A 20,208-nucleotide genomic window follows, 5' to 3' on the forward strand; every position below is an offset into this window, starting at 1 on the left:
ATGTGGGATCTTCCGGGACCAGGGCTCAAACCTGCGTCCCCTGCATTGGCAGGCGGATTCTTAACCACTGTGCCACCAGGGAAGTCCTTGTTTACTTTTTAAATACAATTGACTCATGACATTATATTAGTTCCTGGTACACAACATAGTGATTCGATATTTCTATATATTACAAAATAATCAGTTATCATTTGTCACTATACAAAGATATTACATTGTTATTGACTGTATTCCCTATGCTGTACGTTTCATCCCTATGATTCATTTATTTTGTACCTGGAAATTTGTATCTCTTAATTTCCCTCATCCCCCAACTCCCTTCTCCTCTGGCAACCACCTGTTTGTTCTCTGTATCTGTGACTCTGTTTCTGTTTTGTTATATTTGTTCATTTGTTTTGTTTTTTACATTACATGTAAGTGAAATCATAACGATATTTGTCTTTCTCTGTCTGACTTATTTCACTTAGCATAATACTTTCTACATCCATCCATGTCACAAATGGCAAGATTTTCTTCTTTTCTTATGGCACAGTAATATTCCTCTGTGTGTGTGTGTGTGTGTGTGTGTGTGTGTGTGTGTGTATGTATGTGTATAATACCTTCTTTATCCATTCATCTGTTGATGGACACTTAGGTTGCTTCCATGTCTTGGCTATTGTGAATATGCTGCAATGAACATAGTGGTGCATATATCTTTCTGATTTAGTGTTTTTGTTTTCTTCAGAAAAATACCCAGAAGTGGAATTGCTGGATCATATGGTAGTTTTTTTGAGGAACCTCCATACTGTTTTCCATATTGGCTACACCAGTTTACATTCCTACCAGCACTACACAACAGTTCCCTTTTCTCCACATCCTCACTAACACTTGTTATTTGTTGTCTTTTTGATGATAGCCATTCCAACAGGTGTGAGCTAATAGCTCATAGTAGTTTTGATTTGCATTTTCCTGATGAATAGGGATGTTGAACAACTTTTAATGTGTTTCTTGGCCATCTGTATGTCTTCTTTGGAAAAATGTCCGTTCAGGTCCTCTGCCCATTTTTAAAATTGGGTTGTTTGTTTTTTTAATGTTGAGTTGTATGAGTTTTTTGTATATTTTAGATATTAACCCCTTATCAGATACATCATTTGCAAATATCTTCTCCCATTCAGTAGATGGCCTTTTCATTTTGTTGATAGTTCCCTTCATTGTGCAAAAATTTGTAGTCTGATGTAGTCTCATTTGTTTACTTTTGCTTCTGTTTCTCTTCCCTGAGGAGACACATCCCTATTGCTAAGACTGATGTCAGAGAGCGTACTGCCTGTGTTTTCTTCTAGCAGCTTTATGGTTTCAGGTCTTACATTTAAGTGTTTAATCAATTTTGAATTTATTTTTGTATATAGTGTGAGAAAGTAGTTCAGTTTGATTCTTTTGCATGTAGCTGTCCAGTTTTCCCAACATCATTTATTAATTTTTAATTCAGTACAATTATAAGTTACTGTGTTTAATGGACCTTTAGAGATGCTCACGGATATCTAGAACTACTGGTATTAAATTGCTGAATGATGACTTTGTTAGCTGGGAAAGAAAAGTTACTTTAGGAACCTTACAGCTATTGTATAAATGTGTCACGGCTGAAATTTGTTTCATTGAAAGTAATTTTATTGTCATTGTTTTTTTTTTTAATGCTTTTATGGGGGTGGAGGTGGTTTGGTATGCTTAAGAAAGTAACCAGGCTATTCTGATATTTTAGGTTCAAGTTTTTCCTAATGTTTTTTGAGAGAACAGTGAACACGTCTCATCTGTCACCAAGTACCTTTTTATCTTTCCCAACTTACTTTCTGTTATTTCTTCTGTCAGGAAAATAGATATTTTTTATATTTATATATATATATATATATTATATAAAAAGTTCATGAGTTATTTTGCTAGACAGTCCCAAACTTATTTTATTGTTACTTTGAGTGTCTTTCGAGTATAATTTTTTTGCACTTAAGGAAAAAAATTATAAATAAGTATATGTGAGAGATGCAGTATAAATTTTTTCATTGGTTTTATAAGTATAAGTCAATGAATTTAGCAGTTCAAATGATATATAGTGCTTGTGGCTTTGCTGACAGTCCAATTAGGTTGAAAGAGTCTTTAAGCTATGACTTTGCTACTATAAATAAAAACATCACTTTTTAATACTCCAAACAGTTTAGGTTTTTCTCCTTTTATTAAATTTTAGAAGGCATTGTTGTTATTTACAAGATTTAATATTGCCCAAGGTTGTTCCTTTGAAGCTTTAAGTTTAGGCAGTTTAAAATGCTTAACACGACTAAAACAAATTACTGTCTCTATGAACTCAGATCTAGTGAATAGATACCAATGACCTTACATTTGATACTGAAACATTTTTGAGTGGTTTTAATTGAAACTCTAACATTAGAATAAGAAACTTGGTACGTATATTGGGTTTAGGTAATGTGTAATGAATTTAGGTTTTCCTCCAGTGCCAGCACAATGCTTTCCACATAGTATATTTTAAAATTTCTTTGAGTATGTGAAATAATGTAATTGTTTCTCCTACTGCTTAGGGGAAAGAATGTGCTGAAATTTACAAGAGGTTCCTATTACTTAGTTTGGTTGGGGAAGAAGAATTCATCAGTGTGAACTTTTTATTGCTACTTCGCTTGCCCTGCTGAAATTCAGACTCTGTTACTTATGACTCAGAGGTTCTGCGTGATCTGGTTTTACTGACCTTTCCTAATGCACCACTGCCCCTTCCATCCCCAAAGCAATGAAAACCTTAAAATACCCAATAATCCTTGACAGATATGCATAGTGTATTAATGGAGAAAAACAGAAGAACATAAGAGACCTCAATTGAAGGAGAGGTATATCATACATATGGATTAGAAGACTCAGTATTTAAAATTTTCAACTTTCCAGAATTAATTCTAATCAGTAAGCTTTTAAAGAAAGTAATTTCCAACAGGCTTCTTCATGGAACTTGAAGATATTTATATTGAACATCAAAAAACAGTAATAGCCAATATAATTTTTTAAGAGGAACAGAGTGGATTGACATTGCCCTACTCAATATCTAGGCTTATTTTGAAGTTAAACTGTTGAACAAACAAACTGATGGAAAAGAAAAGATACGGAAAAAAATAAAATTAGATCTTTAACTCACACCATACTTACAAGATCTAAATGTGAGAAGCAAGATTATAAAAGTAATCTAAAAGAAAATATAGCAAAGTATGTGAATAGGAAAGATACTTTAAAGATCACATAGGAAGCACATACCATGCTTCCTATGTATATAGGGAAAGATTGTTTAAGTTTAAAACTTGTCTGAAATCAAACACAATGTAAACAACGTTTAAAGACAAGCCATAAACACAGAGAATATATTTATAATGCATATAACCAACACAAGATTGGTGTTCAGAATATATAAAGAACTCCTACAAAACAATAAAAAAAAGACAAATGAAAAATTGGGCCAAGATATCTGTCTGATAGTTGACAGATGAAACTTAAATTGTCAGTAAATATATGAACAGATGTTTGTATCAATTTGCATGGATTCAGCTATAGATATTCCAGAACTCAACTAACAGAAACTTAAAGCGTAAGGACATTTATTTCCTGCTTGACAAGTCTAGAGGTAGGAAGTTCAAGAGTTGGTCCAGTACCTTATGAGCATAGGAAGGATCTATGCCATTATTTTCATAATTCCCTTGACCTTCTTATCATTTCAGTGGCTTCAGATGTCACCACCTTTTATGAGAAATTTTCTAAAAATAGAGAGGAAAGGAGAAAAGAGAAAGGGACCCTCTTCCTTCATACACCTTCTCTTAATGGGGAGAAAAATCTTTTCAGAAGTTTCTAGATTTTCCCTTCTGTCTCATTGCCAGTCACTGACAGAGAGGAATGAAATCACCTTTCCGGCTTAGAGTAATCAGGAGTCACTCCCTGGACTGGGGAAAGGATTGCCTTCTCTTAGCATATATTGTCTGTCCAATTCCTGAGCAAAATAGAGTTTCTGTTTGCCAGCAAGAAAAGGGGATAATTAGAAAAAGCATTTGACAAAATTCAAATCCATTTATGATAAACAGTCAACAAAGTGGGTATAGAGGGAACATAACTCAACATAATAGAGGCCATGTATAACAAGCTCACAGCTAACGTCGTACTCAGTGGTGAAAAGATGAAAGCTTTTCCTTTAAGATCAGGAACAATACAAGGATGTCCACTCTTGCCACTTTTATTCAACATAACATTAGAAGTCCTAGCCAGAGCACTTAGAGAAGAAAAAGAACTAGAAGTCATCCAAGTTAAAAAGGAAGAAGTAAAATTGTCACAATTTGCAGATGGCATATTATATATAGAAAATCCTAAAGGCTCCATCAAAAAGCTTTAGAATAAGAAAATTCAATAAAGTTGCAGGGCGTAAAATCAAGACATAAAAATCTATAGCCTTTCTTTGCACTAATAATGAACTATCAGAAAGAGAAATTAGGAAAACAATCCGATTTACAATTGTATCAAAAAGAATAAAATACCTAGGAATAAATTTAACCAGGGAGGTGAAAGACCTGTATATTGAAAACTGTAAGACATTAATGAAAGAAACTGAAGAAAACAAATAAATGGAAAGGTATTCTGTGCTCATGGATTGAAAGAATTAAAGTTGTTAGAATGTCTATACTGTTCAAAGCAATATATAGATTCCATGCAACCCCTATAAGAATTCCAATGGTATTTTTCACAGAAATAGAACAAACAATTCTCAAATTTGTATGGAATCACGCAAAAGACTCCAAATAGCCAAAGCAGTCTTGAGAAAGAGGAACAAAGCTGAAGGCGTCACATGCCCTGATTTCAAACTACATTACAAAGCTAAAGTAATTAAAACAGTATGGTATTGGCATAAAAACAGACACATAGATCAATGGACAGAATAGAGAGCCCAGAAATAAACCCGTACATATATGGTCAATTAATTTATGACAGGAGCCAATGATATACAACGAGGAAAGGACAGTCTCTTCAATAAATGAGATTGGGAAAATTGGACAGCTACATGGAAAAGAATGAAACTGGACCATTGTCTTACACCATACACAAAAATTAACTCAAAATGGATTAAAGACCTGAATGTAAGACCTGAAACCGTAAAACTCCTAGAAGAAAACATAGGTGGTAATCTCCTTGACATAAGTCTTGGTGATGATTTTTTGACTCTGACACCAAAAGCAAAAGCAACAAAAGAAAAAATAAACAAGTGGGACTACATCAAACTAAAAAGCCTCTTCATGGCAAAGGAAACCATCAACAAAATGAAAAGGCAAACTACTGAATGAAAGAAAATATTTGCAAATGATATTTCTGGTAAAAGGTTAATATCCAAAATATGTAAAGAACTCATGTTGAGGGGCTCCCCTGGTGGCGCAGTGGTAGAGAATCCATCTGCCGATGCAGGGGACACGGGTTCGTGCCCCAGTCTGGGAAGATCCCACATGCCGCGGAGCGACTAGGCCCGTGAGCCATGGCCGCTGAGCCTGCACGTCTGGAGCCTGTGCTCCGCAACGGGAGAGGCCACGACAGTGAGAGGCCCGCGTACTGCAAAACAAAACAAAACAAAACAAAACAAAAAACTCATGTTGAAAACAATGATGGAAGAATGTGTGTGTGTTCGTGGGTGAATTGAAATTGAGTAGTCAGTCAAAGCCTCTCCTAGTTGTTACCTTTTGGCTGAGAATTGGATGACAGAAGGAGCTAGGCATGTGAAGATCTGGGTACAAGGTCTTCAGGCAGAGCACACAGCAATTGCAGAGTCCTCTAGACTGAAATAAGTTTGTCATATCCAGGGAACCAAAAGTGGAAGACAGGGTTAGTAAAGCTCAATGAGATGGGAGAGGTGAGAGTGGCCAGCTCACATAGTGCCTTGTTAGGTCATAAGGAGATTTTAGTAATATTTTATGTGTGTTATTGGAATCCATTGCAGGATTTTAAGTAGGGAAGTGACCTAATCTGATATGTGCCTTGAAAAGATCACTCTGTCTGCTCTGTTAAGCATGAATTGTCGGGCAGCAGCTGTGACAGTAGAGAGACAAACAGGTTATGTGCTGAAGTCTAGACAAGAGATTGTGGAACTTGAAACCAAGCTGGTGGCACTGGGGAGTAGGCAGATTTGAGATGTGTGTTTGGAAGTACAGTTCATACATATCAGGACTGAGGGAAAGAATTCTTCAACAGTAAAATGAGGGTAATGGTATCTCTCACAGGGTGTTATCACAGGAGCTAATGTTTGTCAAGCATTTGGCATACTTCTTGACACACATAAGAGCTTACTAAATGTTAGGTACTTAACCATTATTATTGTTATTTTTATTGTTGTCAAGAATAGGGCATGTACTTTAAGCAAAAAGAATTTTTCTGTAAAAGCTAAATTATACCTGTTGCACAACTCTCAGATTGGAAGTGTTATAGCACATACTGTTTTGTTGGTAAAAATCAGAGTATTACTCTGTCTTAATTTTTAACAACCTTTGGATCGGAGGGAGATGGTTCATTGGTTTTCCTTTTGTACTTCATAATACTGAACCATAAATAAATAAATATATATATATATATGTATGTAGCAACATTCCTTTTAAAAGCTGTGACTTAACTTTTTTAAATGTGTGCTAGCTTGACGAGCTAGGACGCTGAAAATCTTGTCTGCAGTATGTCTGTAATGCTTTCACTTAGGGACTGTTTCTTTGAGTTAGTTATTGATACGTTACTTCAAATTCTATGTGGTTCTTTGAACTGACCCTAATTATTATTTTTACTTTGGTTCTTTAGACCCAAATAAACAAATCAATTATAGAGGTAATTATGACTACAAACCTTGGTTATGAAACAAAGGCCTTATATAACCATCAGAGATAACGAATTCTCTTTATGTGTGAAAAATAATGCACATGCATTCAACATGGATAGAATGGCGGATGACCAATTATGATTTGTGCTTAACAGTACAGGTAGAGTATATGTTTTGATAAACTTTTTATGTGTGGTTTTCTAAATTACAGTACTTTAAATAGGGGACTTATTTGTTTCATAGATAACAAAACCTCTGATTTAATAATGTATTTTAATACAAAATCAAATTAGAAGAGTTTATGTCATAATTGCCATATAAAATGTATCTTTACTGGTTTTGACTGTTCACCTCCACCTTCTTTTATAAACTTATATGTGTACACCCACATATATTTTATACAAAATTATGTTTTTATATAATAATTAAGAAAACAGATAATCAAAAATAAAAATATTCCATACTTCTACTGCTTAGAGATTTAGTCTCTTTTTCTACCCATCTATGTATCAAATATATATATATATTTTCTCCTATATTTTGTTTTATATATTTTTAATCTAAAAGACTGATCTAAAAAAAAATCTATGTTGTTGAATTTTCTGTAATATCCTGTTTTGTGTGTGTGTGTGTGTGTGTATGGTCTATACCTTTTTTGGTGATTTTTTTCATTGTGGTAAAATATATGAATTTTAAAATGTTAAAATTTTGTTTATTTTAAGCAATTTAAAAATAAAATACCATTTTAGCCATTTTAAAGTATATGACTCAGTGACATTAAGTACATTCACAGCGTTCTAGCATCCTTTTAATACAGGATGGTATTATATCAAAAACCATCACTTCATCATTCACTTAACAGAGTCTTTATTGTTGGACATCTAATTTCCGTGATTTTCTATAAATAATGTTATGATAAATATTATTTTTATTTGTTTAGTAGGCATTCAATTTATACTGTTTTAATACAATAATTTTAGACCCAGTATTACACATACAAGTAAATCTAAAAGGAGGGGAAAATACATGTTACATTTGTACACCAACATTAATGTGCCTGCAAGTTCCTATCATAACACAAAATTCTAGTGAAACTGTTAAAAGTGGCATATCCAGGTGTATGACTTCTATCTACAATTATGTCTGGGACCAAATGCATTCACATTCCTCCACATGACTCCACAAGACCACTTCATAAGGATTCACGGGCCCCAACATAGCACCAAATGAAGAATTTCCTTGCCACCAAAGATTCAGGGAATGAGCATAGAACTCCAAAAACTACTCTGAAGATGACTCTCTTTATGTTTATTCTCACCATTTTCCAATTTGTTTAGATGTAGCTAAATATGGTCTACAAGTACCTACAAAAGAAGTTGGCCATAAAATTACTTATAATAACACAGCAAAATTTAGTTCTCTGCAAAGTAAGTTAATATAATACTATTTGTTCCCTCCCATAGATAACTTTGGATTTGTAATATTTAATTTCCTTCACTTCTATTTTAAAAGAAAGAAAAAACATACAATAGGGGTAGCCAAACTATTGCATGGAAATATTTATCCCTTACTTTCTCTCCACTTTACAAAGCAAATTGTATGATTCTAACACTTAAAACAAAATAGACTTTAGGAATAATTTGTTCTAAACTACCTGTGTAAGTTTCCTGTGGGTGCTGTATCAAATTACCACAAACTCTATGGCTTTAAAAGAAATTCTTTTCTGTCACAGTTCTGGAGGCTGTCAATCCAAAATCAGTATCACTGGGCCAAAATCTAGGTGTTGGCAGGTCTGTGCTCCCTACCAGGCTCTAGGAGAATCTGTTCCTTGACTATTCCTGACGGATGCCAGCATTCCTTAGCTTGTGGCCACATCACTCTAATATGTTATTATAAATATTCTTGATGCAAAATATTTGTTCATATATGAATCTTTTTTTAAATGATAAAGTTTGAAAAGAGGTATGGTTGAGTCAGAGATTATATTTGTTTAAGCCTATTCATATAATGCTACATTTTTTCTAAAATGTCATACCAGTTTTTATTCACATTATCAGTGTGTGAGCACAGTTCCATTTCACCACTTCCTTGCTGATACCAAGCATTTTTGTTCTGTTTTGTTTTATTTTATATTTTAGATCTAAAAGTTTTAGTAAAAAGTAAACACACTCTTTGCTATTTTGCTTCAAAGTTATAACATATATTTTTTAAAGTACCAATTGATACGTTAAGAAGTATCTTATTTTATCTTTATTTGTGAAGAAAGGAAATTAGTTCTCAAACACTGTTAATGCACTGATGAGGGTGTGTTTGCACTCAGGCTTTACTCAGATCTATAAAGAAGGAAAATCACTAAATCTTCATGGGTAAAGAAAGCACCTATGGCCCAGTGGGAGAGTAGGGCTGTGACAGTAGAGGCAGGAGGCACATTGAAGTCAGAGAATTAAACAGAATGTAATACCTGTGAAGTTCGGCAGATAATAAAGAAACAGCAGGATGGTGATAGTTCCATTAGCATGTACCCTATACTTTTGGTGTTCCAGTTACTAATATGAAATTGACTTCTTTTCACCCAAAATTTTCAGCTTAATTTGAAGGATATTTTCTGTGGAAACCTAATTCTGATAAATATCTGTGGAAACATATCTTTTACTTTGAAGACTTTTTCTTAGAGCCTGCTTTCCTGGAATGAGTGGATTTCTAAAGATAGTGTGGAGGACATAACGTTGAAAGAAACCTTTTTCTTTTTCCTTCTATTTTCCACATAGTTCTCATTTATTTAGTTTATATATGCATAAAATAAAGGAAGATAGGACCCTTATTGCTTTTCAGTTTTATTTAAGATGTCATTTTCTAACAGCATTGCATGGTAAGTAATAGCATGGAGGTAGTGATACCTAGCCAGTTAAGTTCTAGTTAAATTTAAAGTAGGAAAGAAAGGATCATAAATGAAAGTATTAAGCTGTAAAGATAAAAATACTAATATTTGCAGTTTCCTTTTTTTTTAACCCATTGCAATGTAGCTTGTAACTTCATCACAGCACTATAATGACTTTCAAATTGTCAAAATAACTGTTCTTTTCCATTCTCCATTGATCTCACTAAATGCTCATCATGCTGGACTTTGCATAGTGTTGTTGCCCTTTGACTTCCATAATGGTGTGTTTTCTTGGTTTTCCTTACCTTTCTCAGTGCTTGCCTAGTCCTTACAGTGCTTTAGATTTTTTTCTAGCTCTTCCGACAACCCCCGACCATTTTTCTGTCTGAAAATTGTGATACTTTTCACCAGTGTTCTGGCTCTGTATTTCCAAATGCCTGCATTCTCACTTGTTTGTCATAAAATTTCCTCTAACTCAGTAAATCCAAGCTTGAATTATTTCACCTAACTACTCATTTAGTTTGGCTACCAGTCCCAAGATAGATGTTATGGCATTATCTTTATTTCTTCCTTTTCAAATATCTTGTAACCAAACTATCACCACATATTTCTGGTTTCCATATGTTCTTCTCCAGTTGCCCTAGTGTAATGTTGACTGTTGTGATTTGGCTTAGATTTGGTTGTCATTGGTATTTAAATAACCTTTATTAAAACGTAGAGATGGATTTTATACATATGATTTTGTCTTGTGAAGCATGAGGGGAAAGTGAATGCCTTGGACAGGAATCTTGCCTCATTCATTTTACATTTCTAGCACAGTTGCCCAGCACATAATAGATGTTGAAGAAATGTTTTTTGAAGGAACTGAGCAGATTAAGGGAAGAGCTTTCTTAGTTCTAAGTTCTGTGAGATGAGAGAATCCATTTGAATGGCAACTTTTTTTTTTTAACCTTTTTGCTATAGAACACAGTACTTCAGTTGTTCGTATTTGTTGATATTGTTAAAGGAATTCTAATGGTTCTTTTTACAAAATTGACTTACAGTATAAAATATTTTCCCTCTTCCGTTTTAGGTTTTGGAAGGAAGGATGTCGTAGAACACTTACTGCAGATGGGTGCTAATGTCCATGCTCGTGATGATGGCGGTCTCATCCCGCTTCATAATGCCTGTTCTTTTGGCCATGCTGAGGTTGTGAGTCTGTTACTGTGCCAAGGAGCTGATCCAAATGCCAGGGATAACTGGAACTATACCCCTCTGCATGAAGCTGCTATTAAAGGAAAGATCGATGTATGTATTGGTAAGTATTATTTGTTGATATCTAAATTGTACTGTCAGCCTGACAGGTGTAACATTTTAAATGAAGGTTTACACAAGGAAGAAGGGTAACTTTTTCCTTGTTTTTTATTGCAGTGGAAATAGTGTTCCCAGAGAATAAATAAAGAAGGCTTCATTACTTATTCTTAGAAACAATTCTTTTCCACCAAGGGGAAGTAGAGAGATGGAAATCTAAAGTTGGTTAAGAACAAGTTTCACAACATTAACTCTCCAAATGTGAGGCAAATGTCCACTGGTGTGGAACTAAATTTTGATGGATTACTGTTATCAAATTTAGTTAATTTACAGTCTCTTTAAAAGACTGCAAGTTTTCCATCCTAGCGTCAATGAGAACCATTATAAAGTACAAGTTATAACTGAACTGGATGACATATTTGGAGGTTTTAGGTTGATTCAAGGAAAGTCATGTAGTACTAAGGCAAAACCTCTTTCTTTATGTTACTAAAATTGAACACCAGCTATTTTATTAGCACTGGAAAAGCTCTGAGTGGTTTGAATACAGTAGTTCAAGGCTTAATATTTTCAACATGTGCCATAGTCTAGAGAAAAAGCAATTTCAAACAAAATTGAAATTTTCAACGATTTTAAGTATTGTGATTATATGAAATTGTATTCAATCAGCATGTCTTTCTATTTTATATGTATCTAAATATATATATTTTTAGATTTTGCTATATTTTATAAACTCTTTCATTTTGAATCTAAAACAAGCTTCTAGAGAACAAGCATAATTTCTCCTGAGTGTATCATCTCCTTCTTGAAACTTAAGGTGGTGGATGTTCGTTTAGCCTGTGGCAGGTTGATTTACATAATTGTTGTCTTCCTGAATGGCATCCATTTGTTTAGTCAGATATTTTTATGGTAAAACTCAAATACATATGTCATTTTTAAAGATACAGAGGCGGTGCCATTATTAAGATTTTCTCCCTCTTCCTGGCCATCTCTTCCAGCCTCAAATATATTTTTTAGTGTTCCTCAAATTATTGCATTGCCTGACAAAACTTCTTTATCCCATTCTCTGTCATTATCCTTTGTCACTTCACCATCCATTGATGTGACCCTTTGGACACCCTATCCTTTTTCATCTTTGACATCTTCCATTTTCACTTGATTTACCCATTTCCTCCTATGTGTCTCACTAAAACAGCCATGTCCTAGACTAAGTCATTTCATAAAAGTAACCCAAAAAGCTTGAACTTACCACATATTCTCTGACCACTAAACATCTTAAGTTACTTGTGATAAGTTACTAAGTGATAACAGTTATTGAACTTGACATGTATTCTTACCTAATCTTCTAGACCTTCAACTTCCCTACTTTCATCCTTTCTTGCTTCACTTTGTCATATCCATTGGATTTTTCTGTCATTAGTTATAGAATTTTTTACAGTTTTCACCTTCTTGGAATATTATCCCTTTTAGGCTTCAGTGTTCTATTTTCCTACCTGTACCTCTCTGAATTTTTCATTCTATCAGTGCTTTTAATACCTTATTAAAATTAATATTCCTCTCCTCCTCCTAAATCCACTTCCCAAAAGTATATAATGAAAATGCTCCTTTTATCTAAGTTCATTTATTGGTTTTTTGAGTGTCAGTTATAAATTGAGGTTCAGTTTCAGACAACCCATTTCCTACCATAAAGATACTAAAATTCATTCCATAACTAAAAATATAAATATATACTTCTATAAACATTAGAATATAAAACCAAACTCTTAATATAAAGCTATATTATAAATATTCCTTTTGGGTCATTTTCTTGCACAGGCAGGATTGAATGAGGCCTTTCTAATTCTGAGTGCAGTGTATATTTGTATCTAAACTATACACTTTGTTTTCCTAAATCTCCCACAGGCAAGCATAGGCATTCTTTATTGCCCAAAGAACTTTTAAGTAATTAAAATTAATTAAAATTTAATTAAAATTTAATTTTTTTGAATATTTTTATTGATGATTGTGATTCTGATATTATAGATTCTCCTCTTGAAGTGATCAAACCATTTTTTTTTCCACTGAAAACTACTGATGTCTTACTTTATCCATTAAAAATTGCAAAGGAGCATGTCTTTGCTGATGTTGTGTGCTTTGGAGATGTAGATTTGTTTCATCCAGTTGTGGATTCAAAAGGCTTTACACGTCATAAGTTAGCACATCACACTTTATCTTCAGTTCCACTGATCATAGTAGAATTGGTCACCATTTTGTTGATGATGATCAATAAGATTGTGTGGGACTCATTATAAGGACATAAATGTGTTTGATATTTGGGTGGGAGTTGAAGTTAAGCTTTTAGCTCGTAACCTCTTATGAGTTGACATTGGCTAGGATGGTCTAGGAAACCAGGCTAGGATGGTCTAGGAAACCATCAATTGTATACTATAGAGTCTAAGGTCTAAATAATACAGAATATTCACAGAATTATAAAATATTTATTAAATTAAATAGAAAATACATTTCTCATCTATTTCTCATACAGCTGAATCTATAAATCTTTGCATAATGGGTCGATAAAACTAAGAAAGCCTCCTGTATGTTGTCTTGGCTAGATTGTTGTGTTGCCCTTGCTAGGTTGCTGTGTTTCCCAGTAAACCACAGATCTTAAAATATCATATTGCTTTATTATATTTAACTCTTTACATAATAAGAGGCATTTATTATGTATTGTTTTTGGTTTTGGTTTTGTTTTTTTGCGGTACGCGGGCCTCTCAATGTTGTGGCCTCTCCCGTTGCGGAGCACAGGCTCCGGACGCGCAGGCTCAGCGGCCATGGCTCACGGGCGCAGCCGCTCCGCGGCATGTGGGATCTTCCCGGACCGGGGCACGAACCCGTGTCTCCTGCATCGGCAGGCGGACTCTCAACCACTGCGCCACCAGGGAAGCCCTATTATGTATTTTTAACATTTATTTTGAAATATAGATTCATAGGAAGTTGCAAAAATAGTACAAGAAGATCCATGTATCTATCCTTCACCCAGTTTTCCCCAGTGGTTACATCTTATGGAATCATAATACAGTATCAGAAATAGGAAACTAGTGTTGGTACAATGTGTATAGTTCTATGCCATTAATCACACGTTGAGATTCATGTAACTACTACTGCAGTCAAGATACAGAACATGTTATCAGACTCCCCCAAAGATCCCCCTCATTCTACTTATTTATAGCCTACTTTTATAATGACCTACTCCCCATCCCACATCCTTAACCTCTGGCAACCACTAATATGTTCTCATGTGTATAATTTTACCATTTTGAGAATTTTATATAAATAGAAACATACAGTATATAATTTTTTGAGATTGGCTTTTTTTTTTTTTTCACTTGACCTTCCAGATTTTTTTTTAAATTGCTGATTATTATGCCATGGTGTTGATGTACCATAGTTTAGCCATTCACCAATTGAAGAACATTTTGGTTGTTTCTACTTTTTGGCTATAACAAATAAAGCTCCTGTGAACATTTGTTTACAGGTTTTTATGTGGAGATGAGTTTTCTTTTCTCTAGATAAATGCTCTGCAGTGTGATTGCTGGGTAATACAGTAAGTATATGTTTAGCTTTTTAAAGAAACTGTCCTAGTATTTTCCAGTGTGTTACATGATTTTTCATTCCTAACAGCAATGTATGAGAGATCTAGTTTCTCTGCATCCTTGCCAGGATTTGGTATTGTCACTATCTTTTATTTTAGCTGTCCTAATAGCTCAACCGTGTTTTAATTTACACTTCCCTAATGGCTAGTGATGTTTCACATGCTTATTGCCATCTGTATCTCCTCTTTGGTAAAATGCCTCTTCATGTCTTTTGCCCTTTTTCTTGAAATGGAGTAGGAGGTGTATTATGTGGGATGCTTTTAGTTGCAAATAACAGAATACCTCAACAATAATCGCTTAAACAATAAAATCTTATTGACTCACATGATAGAAGGTCTGCACGAGGTTTTAGGATTGACTCAGGAGTTTCAACAATCTCTAAATAGGCAAACATGTTAGCTTTTCCCTCTTGGTTTCAAGCTGCAAGCATCATATTCTCACATCAACATCCAAAGCAGGAAAAGAGGAGGTAAAAAAAAAGGGCTTTTTCTACTTAAGATTTTTTTTTAAGAAGAAAAATCTTTCCCAGAAAACTTCCTCTTAAGAGCCCATTTTTCAGAAGTAGGTTACATGTTCACCCCCTGCAGTAACCACTGGCAAACAGGAATGAGATTATCAGAATTAGGACCAATCATGATTTATCCCCTACATCTGGGCACCTTGCTTCCCAAATAAAATTGGATTTTTTTAAGTAGTAAGAAGAGGAAATAAGTTTGAGTGGATGATTAATGATGTTTCCACAGAAGGATAAAACAAGTAAGATATAAGACTTATTAGTAACATGCCTAGGAGTGGGATTGCTGGGTGGAATGATAAGTGTGTGTTGAATTTTACAAGAAGCTGCATTTCCCTGATGGCTGAATGTGTTGAGCATATTTTTATGTACATATTGATCATTTATGTGTATTCTTTTGTGAGATCTCTGTTCAGATCTTTTGACTTTTTTTCCTTATTATTCCCGAGTTTTGAGAATTCTTTTTTGTGTTATGGATATAGACCTGTGTTGGATTTATATATTGTGAATCCTTTCTCCCAATCTTGCCTTTCATTTTCTTAATGGTGTCTTCAGGCAAGCAAAAGTTTTCAATGTTGGTTGAAGTCCAATTTGTCAGTTAAAATAGGAAAACTATTTGGTGTCTTCCCAGCACTGGAATAATAAGGTGAGGTATCTAACAGACAATTATTCTTAGGTTAAACACAGTTTATAGTGAAATAAGATTATAGTTTTAATTATCAATACATTGCAGAAATTCAGGAAAGTAGGTTTTGGTTTAAGGGTCTCTGCTTGAAGTGCTTTATGATAACTTAGGATACACTTTTAAAAATTAAAATGAAAGAATTGGCTACCCCATAATGAAAAATTGAATGTATTATGTGGCTCATTTTTAAGATTTAAAAGTCAGGTGGATCTTGTTTAATTAGAAAATAATTATCCAAAATATGCATGGTTATTTCTGTGATAACATTGTTTGCCCCTACTATTTGGAAGTATATTTCTAGAATCTAGGGAAATAGGTTATTTTTAATAACTTGTTGCATGAAATCTTTCTGTGAAGGAAGACATTAATTTGTAATACTTAAACTTTTTTTTTTTTGGTTTGTGCTATCCCTTGGCTCTTCTGAGATCAGAAGACACACACTGTTCTTTGAGCTGTTTCTTCATGTCACTGGCTTTGGTAATAGTTTTTCATATTCCTGCAATATTGAGACAGGAATTATAAGCAGTTTAAGTAGTTCAAAGACAGTCTTTATGGTTCTGGTGTAGTCTTAACCTCTAGTTCTCATTGGCATCTCGGAATAGAGTAGCTATCTGTCCACTCAATAGTATATTTCCTTTCCTTTTTTTTTTTTTCCCTACAAAATGTGAGTTGGGAGACAAATATAAACTTCGGAGCACAAGTTTTAAGGACCAGAGTACCGTTTACCATATTTTATTTTTTCCTACCTTTGTTATTTAGGGATCACATTTTCACATAGAGTCCTCTTCAGCCTGGGTCTATGAGTGAGGGAACTCCCCTGCTATCACTTTCCAACTTGTAGCAGAAGCAAGGAATGAACTTATTTTACTAATAAGCCTTTGAGATTATGGAGAACATTGTTACTGGCCGTAACCTAGACTACCCTGACTGACTACACTCTATTTATGAAATTGAATTCCTAAGTAAACAATAAAGAAATGGTTACGAAGAATGACTTGTTTGGTTGCCATCACAGAGAAAAATATCTTGGAGCTGATCCCCAAGTGAATCAGGGTCATAAACACAGTTCAAAATGCTTTCCTACTTAATAATTAGCATATACAAGTGGTATGTGCATAGTGATGAATTAAACTAAAATTGTTGTAATCAAAATATATTTGCTTTCCAATGCAGCTGTAGGGTCAAGTGACAGTCTCTTAAACTGAATCAGGTAAGGTGTCAATTTGAGCATGCTTCCAATCAGTTAGTGTCTTGTTATGTGCACCTTTGGTATTCTGCTGAGATTGTACTTGGTTCTTCTTGGCTGATCCTATTGTTAGTCTTCTGTGGTAAGGAACTAACAATAATTGTCTCATTTATTCTTGTATTCTTGTTGCCTATAGCTGGTATCTAATTGTATACTCAAGAAATGTGTGTGGAATGACAGAGCAATTCACAGGAAGATGGCTAGGTTCTCTCTGGCTTTTTTGCATTACTTTGTGTTAATGTGGAAAAGGAAGTTGAGTAATTTTCTACTCCTTTTTTTTTTTTTTTTTTTTTTGCGGTACGCGGGCCTCTCACTGTTGTGGCCTCTCCCGTTACGGAGCACAGGCTCTGGACACGTAGGCTCAGCGGCCATGGCTCACGGGCCTAGGCGCTCCGCGGCATGTGGGATCTTCCTGGACCGGGGCACGAACCCGTGTCCCCTGCATCGGCAGGCGGACTCTCAACCACTGTGCCACCAGCGAAGCTCCCTACTTCTTCTTGATTAGGTGGTATTTTGAGATTCTTTTATTTTAAAGTTATGTGAATTTGCAGCATGTCAGATAATCCTATATTTATATACAAATATAAAACGTATAGTCAGATACAAATTATGTGTAGATAATCTACCATTTGTCAAATCGTCATTCTTCATTAAGGATGGGTTGTTAAATATTGGTTCTGAGCATGCATTGACTTCTGGTTATGGATTTTCTATAAGGAATGGGCAGTCATACACTTTTTGTTGTTACTTGTAGATTAAACCCATGAGTTCTCCTGTCATGAACTGAAGAGTTGAGACAGGGAGGGAGAAGAAAGAAAAAGGTGATGTTGGTACATTTACCAAAAATTGCTTTGGTTACATGATACATAATACAGTGTTTTCCCTTGAGGCAGCCCAAAGTACCTAACCGAACAATTTCACTAATATTTATAACCTATGCATGAAGCAGATGATTCAAATTACCTACCATTTTACTAGTGAAGAAAGGAGAAAGCTGTTACTTTGCCACAGTCTGTAGAGCTGATATAAAGTTGTTATAATAAGAAATGTTTTCTTGACTAAGAACAGAAAGTTCTCTCTGCTTAGTGAGATTTATTTGAGTGTATTTTAAGAATAAAAAACTAATTTCAATCTTTAAATGTGCCAAACAAATCCTTCTTTATTCTTAGTTCAGCTTTTTAGATCATCTAATATTTAACAAATTTAAAGTGGTAATTTCACCTTGCTTTAAAAACAAAAACAAAAACAAAATCTTAAGATAATCTATTTACTAAAGCTTAAACTGTTTTTATTATTATAACTCACTCCTAAAGTAGTATCTCTTTCATAATTTCCAGGCAACTCTATTTTATGTATCTTTTATCTAGAAAGATATATTTACTTTCCTTGTTCAAACTCTATTTTAAATTACCTTATCTACACACTCGTGTTTCTCTTTAGATCATATAAATCTTTCTCCTTTACTAAATTACCTGATCACTTCCATGAAAAGTCCTGGAACTTGGGAGTGGCATGGGATTGAGGGTGGGGGGAGAGAAGGGTGGGACTGCTTCTGGTACATTCTTGTCTTTTGTTATTTCAAATATAATACATTGAAGATTAACAGCTTTCTGGGTTTTGTCTTAACAATAATATTAAAAGTAATAGATGTTCATTTAAAAAAAATTAGCAAGTACACTGATAATAATTGTCACACCTCATTTTCTGTCCATTTAGATTTATGTAGCCAATAAATGAAAATCGGTTAAAATGTAAAAAATTTAAAATTTAATTCCTCAGTTGTACTAGCCACATTTCAAGTGCTTAACAACCATATCTGGCTATTGGTTACCTTATCAGAGTGTGTAGATATTGAAATTGCCATCATTGTAGAAAGTTCTATTGGATAGGGCTGTTATAGTCAGTGTACCTGTGTCCATAGTCCTTTCTACATAAAAATGAGATCATTCCACGCATGCTGTTTTCTAATTTTTTCACTTTGTGTTATGACCATATTTCATTATCAGTGAATATTTTTCTCTAATCTCATTTTTTTTTTTTTTTTTTTTGTGGTACGCGGGCCTCTCACTGTTGTGGCCTCTCCTGTTGCGGAGCACAGGCTCTGGACGCGCAGGCTCTGGCCATGGCTCACGGGCCCAGCCGCTCCGCGGCATGTGGGATCTTCCTGGACCGGGGCACGAACCCGTGTCCCCTGCATCGGCAGGCAGACTCTTAACCACTGCACCACCAGGGAAGCCCTCTAATCTCATTTTTAAAGGCAGTCAAGAATTATATAGAAATAACCACTTTTAAAATCATTCACCTATATTAGGCCATTTAGAATATTTCTGATTTTTCACTATTTTATAAACAGTACTATAGAGACTATCATTTTCATTAATTACATATGTAAACCCTGATTACTTTAGGATAAACTACTGGAAAGCTAGAGCTTCTTAATAAGAATCAAAGAAATGTAGCTGCTGGAGTAGTCTATTAGGGCTCTTGATTTTAGTCTGTCACATTATCTATCCATATGCCATCCATAAATGAGCTAGGTTAAGAAAAGTCATCTCCCACACCTTCCTTACTCTTTGTAAAAATTCATTGAAAATTCAGTGAAGTCTTGAGAATTTGTTTCACTTGCTTTTGTTTCATTATTCTCTCTCTTCCCTTTTCCTGACAGAATACTTCCCCCATTTTTTTTTTTTCTTTTGCGGTACGCGGGCCTCTCACTGTTGTGGCCTCTCCCGTTACAGACCACAGGCTCCAGACCCACAGGCTCTGGACGCACAGGCTCAGCGGCCATGGCTCACGGGCCCAGCCGCTCCGCGGCACGTGGGATCTTCCCAGACTGGGGCACGAACCCGTATCCCCTGCATCGGCAGGTGGACTCTCAACCACTGCGCCACCAGGGAAGCCCTCCCTTTGGCATTTTTAACATTACTTTTCCATATAAAAACTGAATTGGGATCTTTTAAACAAGTCTCAATGTAGCATTTTCATAAAAAGTAAAAAAAAAAAAAAAAATGGCAAAATTCCATACTTGTATCCTTAAAAAGGAGAAGAGCCAAAAATGATAGCAGTTTTTCCCTTCTGAAATAATCCCTGGTTAGAGTGTTTATGCATTTACCTGATAT

The 20,208-nt window shown here is 34.7% G+C and overlaps 1 protein-coding gene across 3 annotated transcripts in view; it reads left to right on the forward strand.

Moving 5' to 3' along the window:
- TNKS (tankyrase) overlaps nt 1–20,208 on the forward strand; it is a 176,432-nt gene that overhangs the window by 14,591 nt on the left and 141,633 nt on the right. For 2 of the 3 annotated variants that reach the window (XM_089903698.1, XM_022571132.3), the window contains exon 2: nt 10,795–11,019. In XM_089903698.1, the coding sequence (XP_089759824.1) occupies nt 10,795–11,019 (225 nt within the window). Of the gene's footprint in view, nt 1–2,717; nt 7,005–10,794; nt 11,020–20,208 lie in introns of those variants that run through there. The other variant, XM_022571133.3, reaches the window with a different exon arrangement.

Source organism: Delphinapterus leucas, chromosome 21, assembly GCF_059928025.1.
Source record: "Delphinapterus leucas isolate spDelLeu-1000000601 "Yukka" chromosome 21, BTC_Dleu_Yukka2, whole genome shotgun sequence".
NCBI lineage: Eukaryota > Metazoa > Chordata > Mammalia > Artiodactyla > Monodontidae > Delphinapterus > Delphinapterus leucas.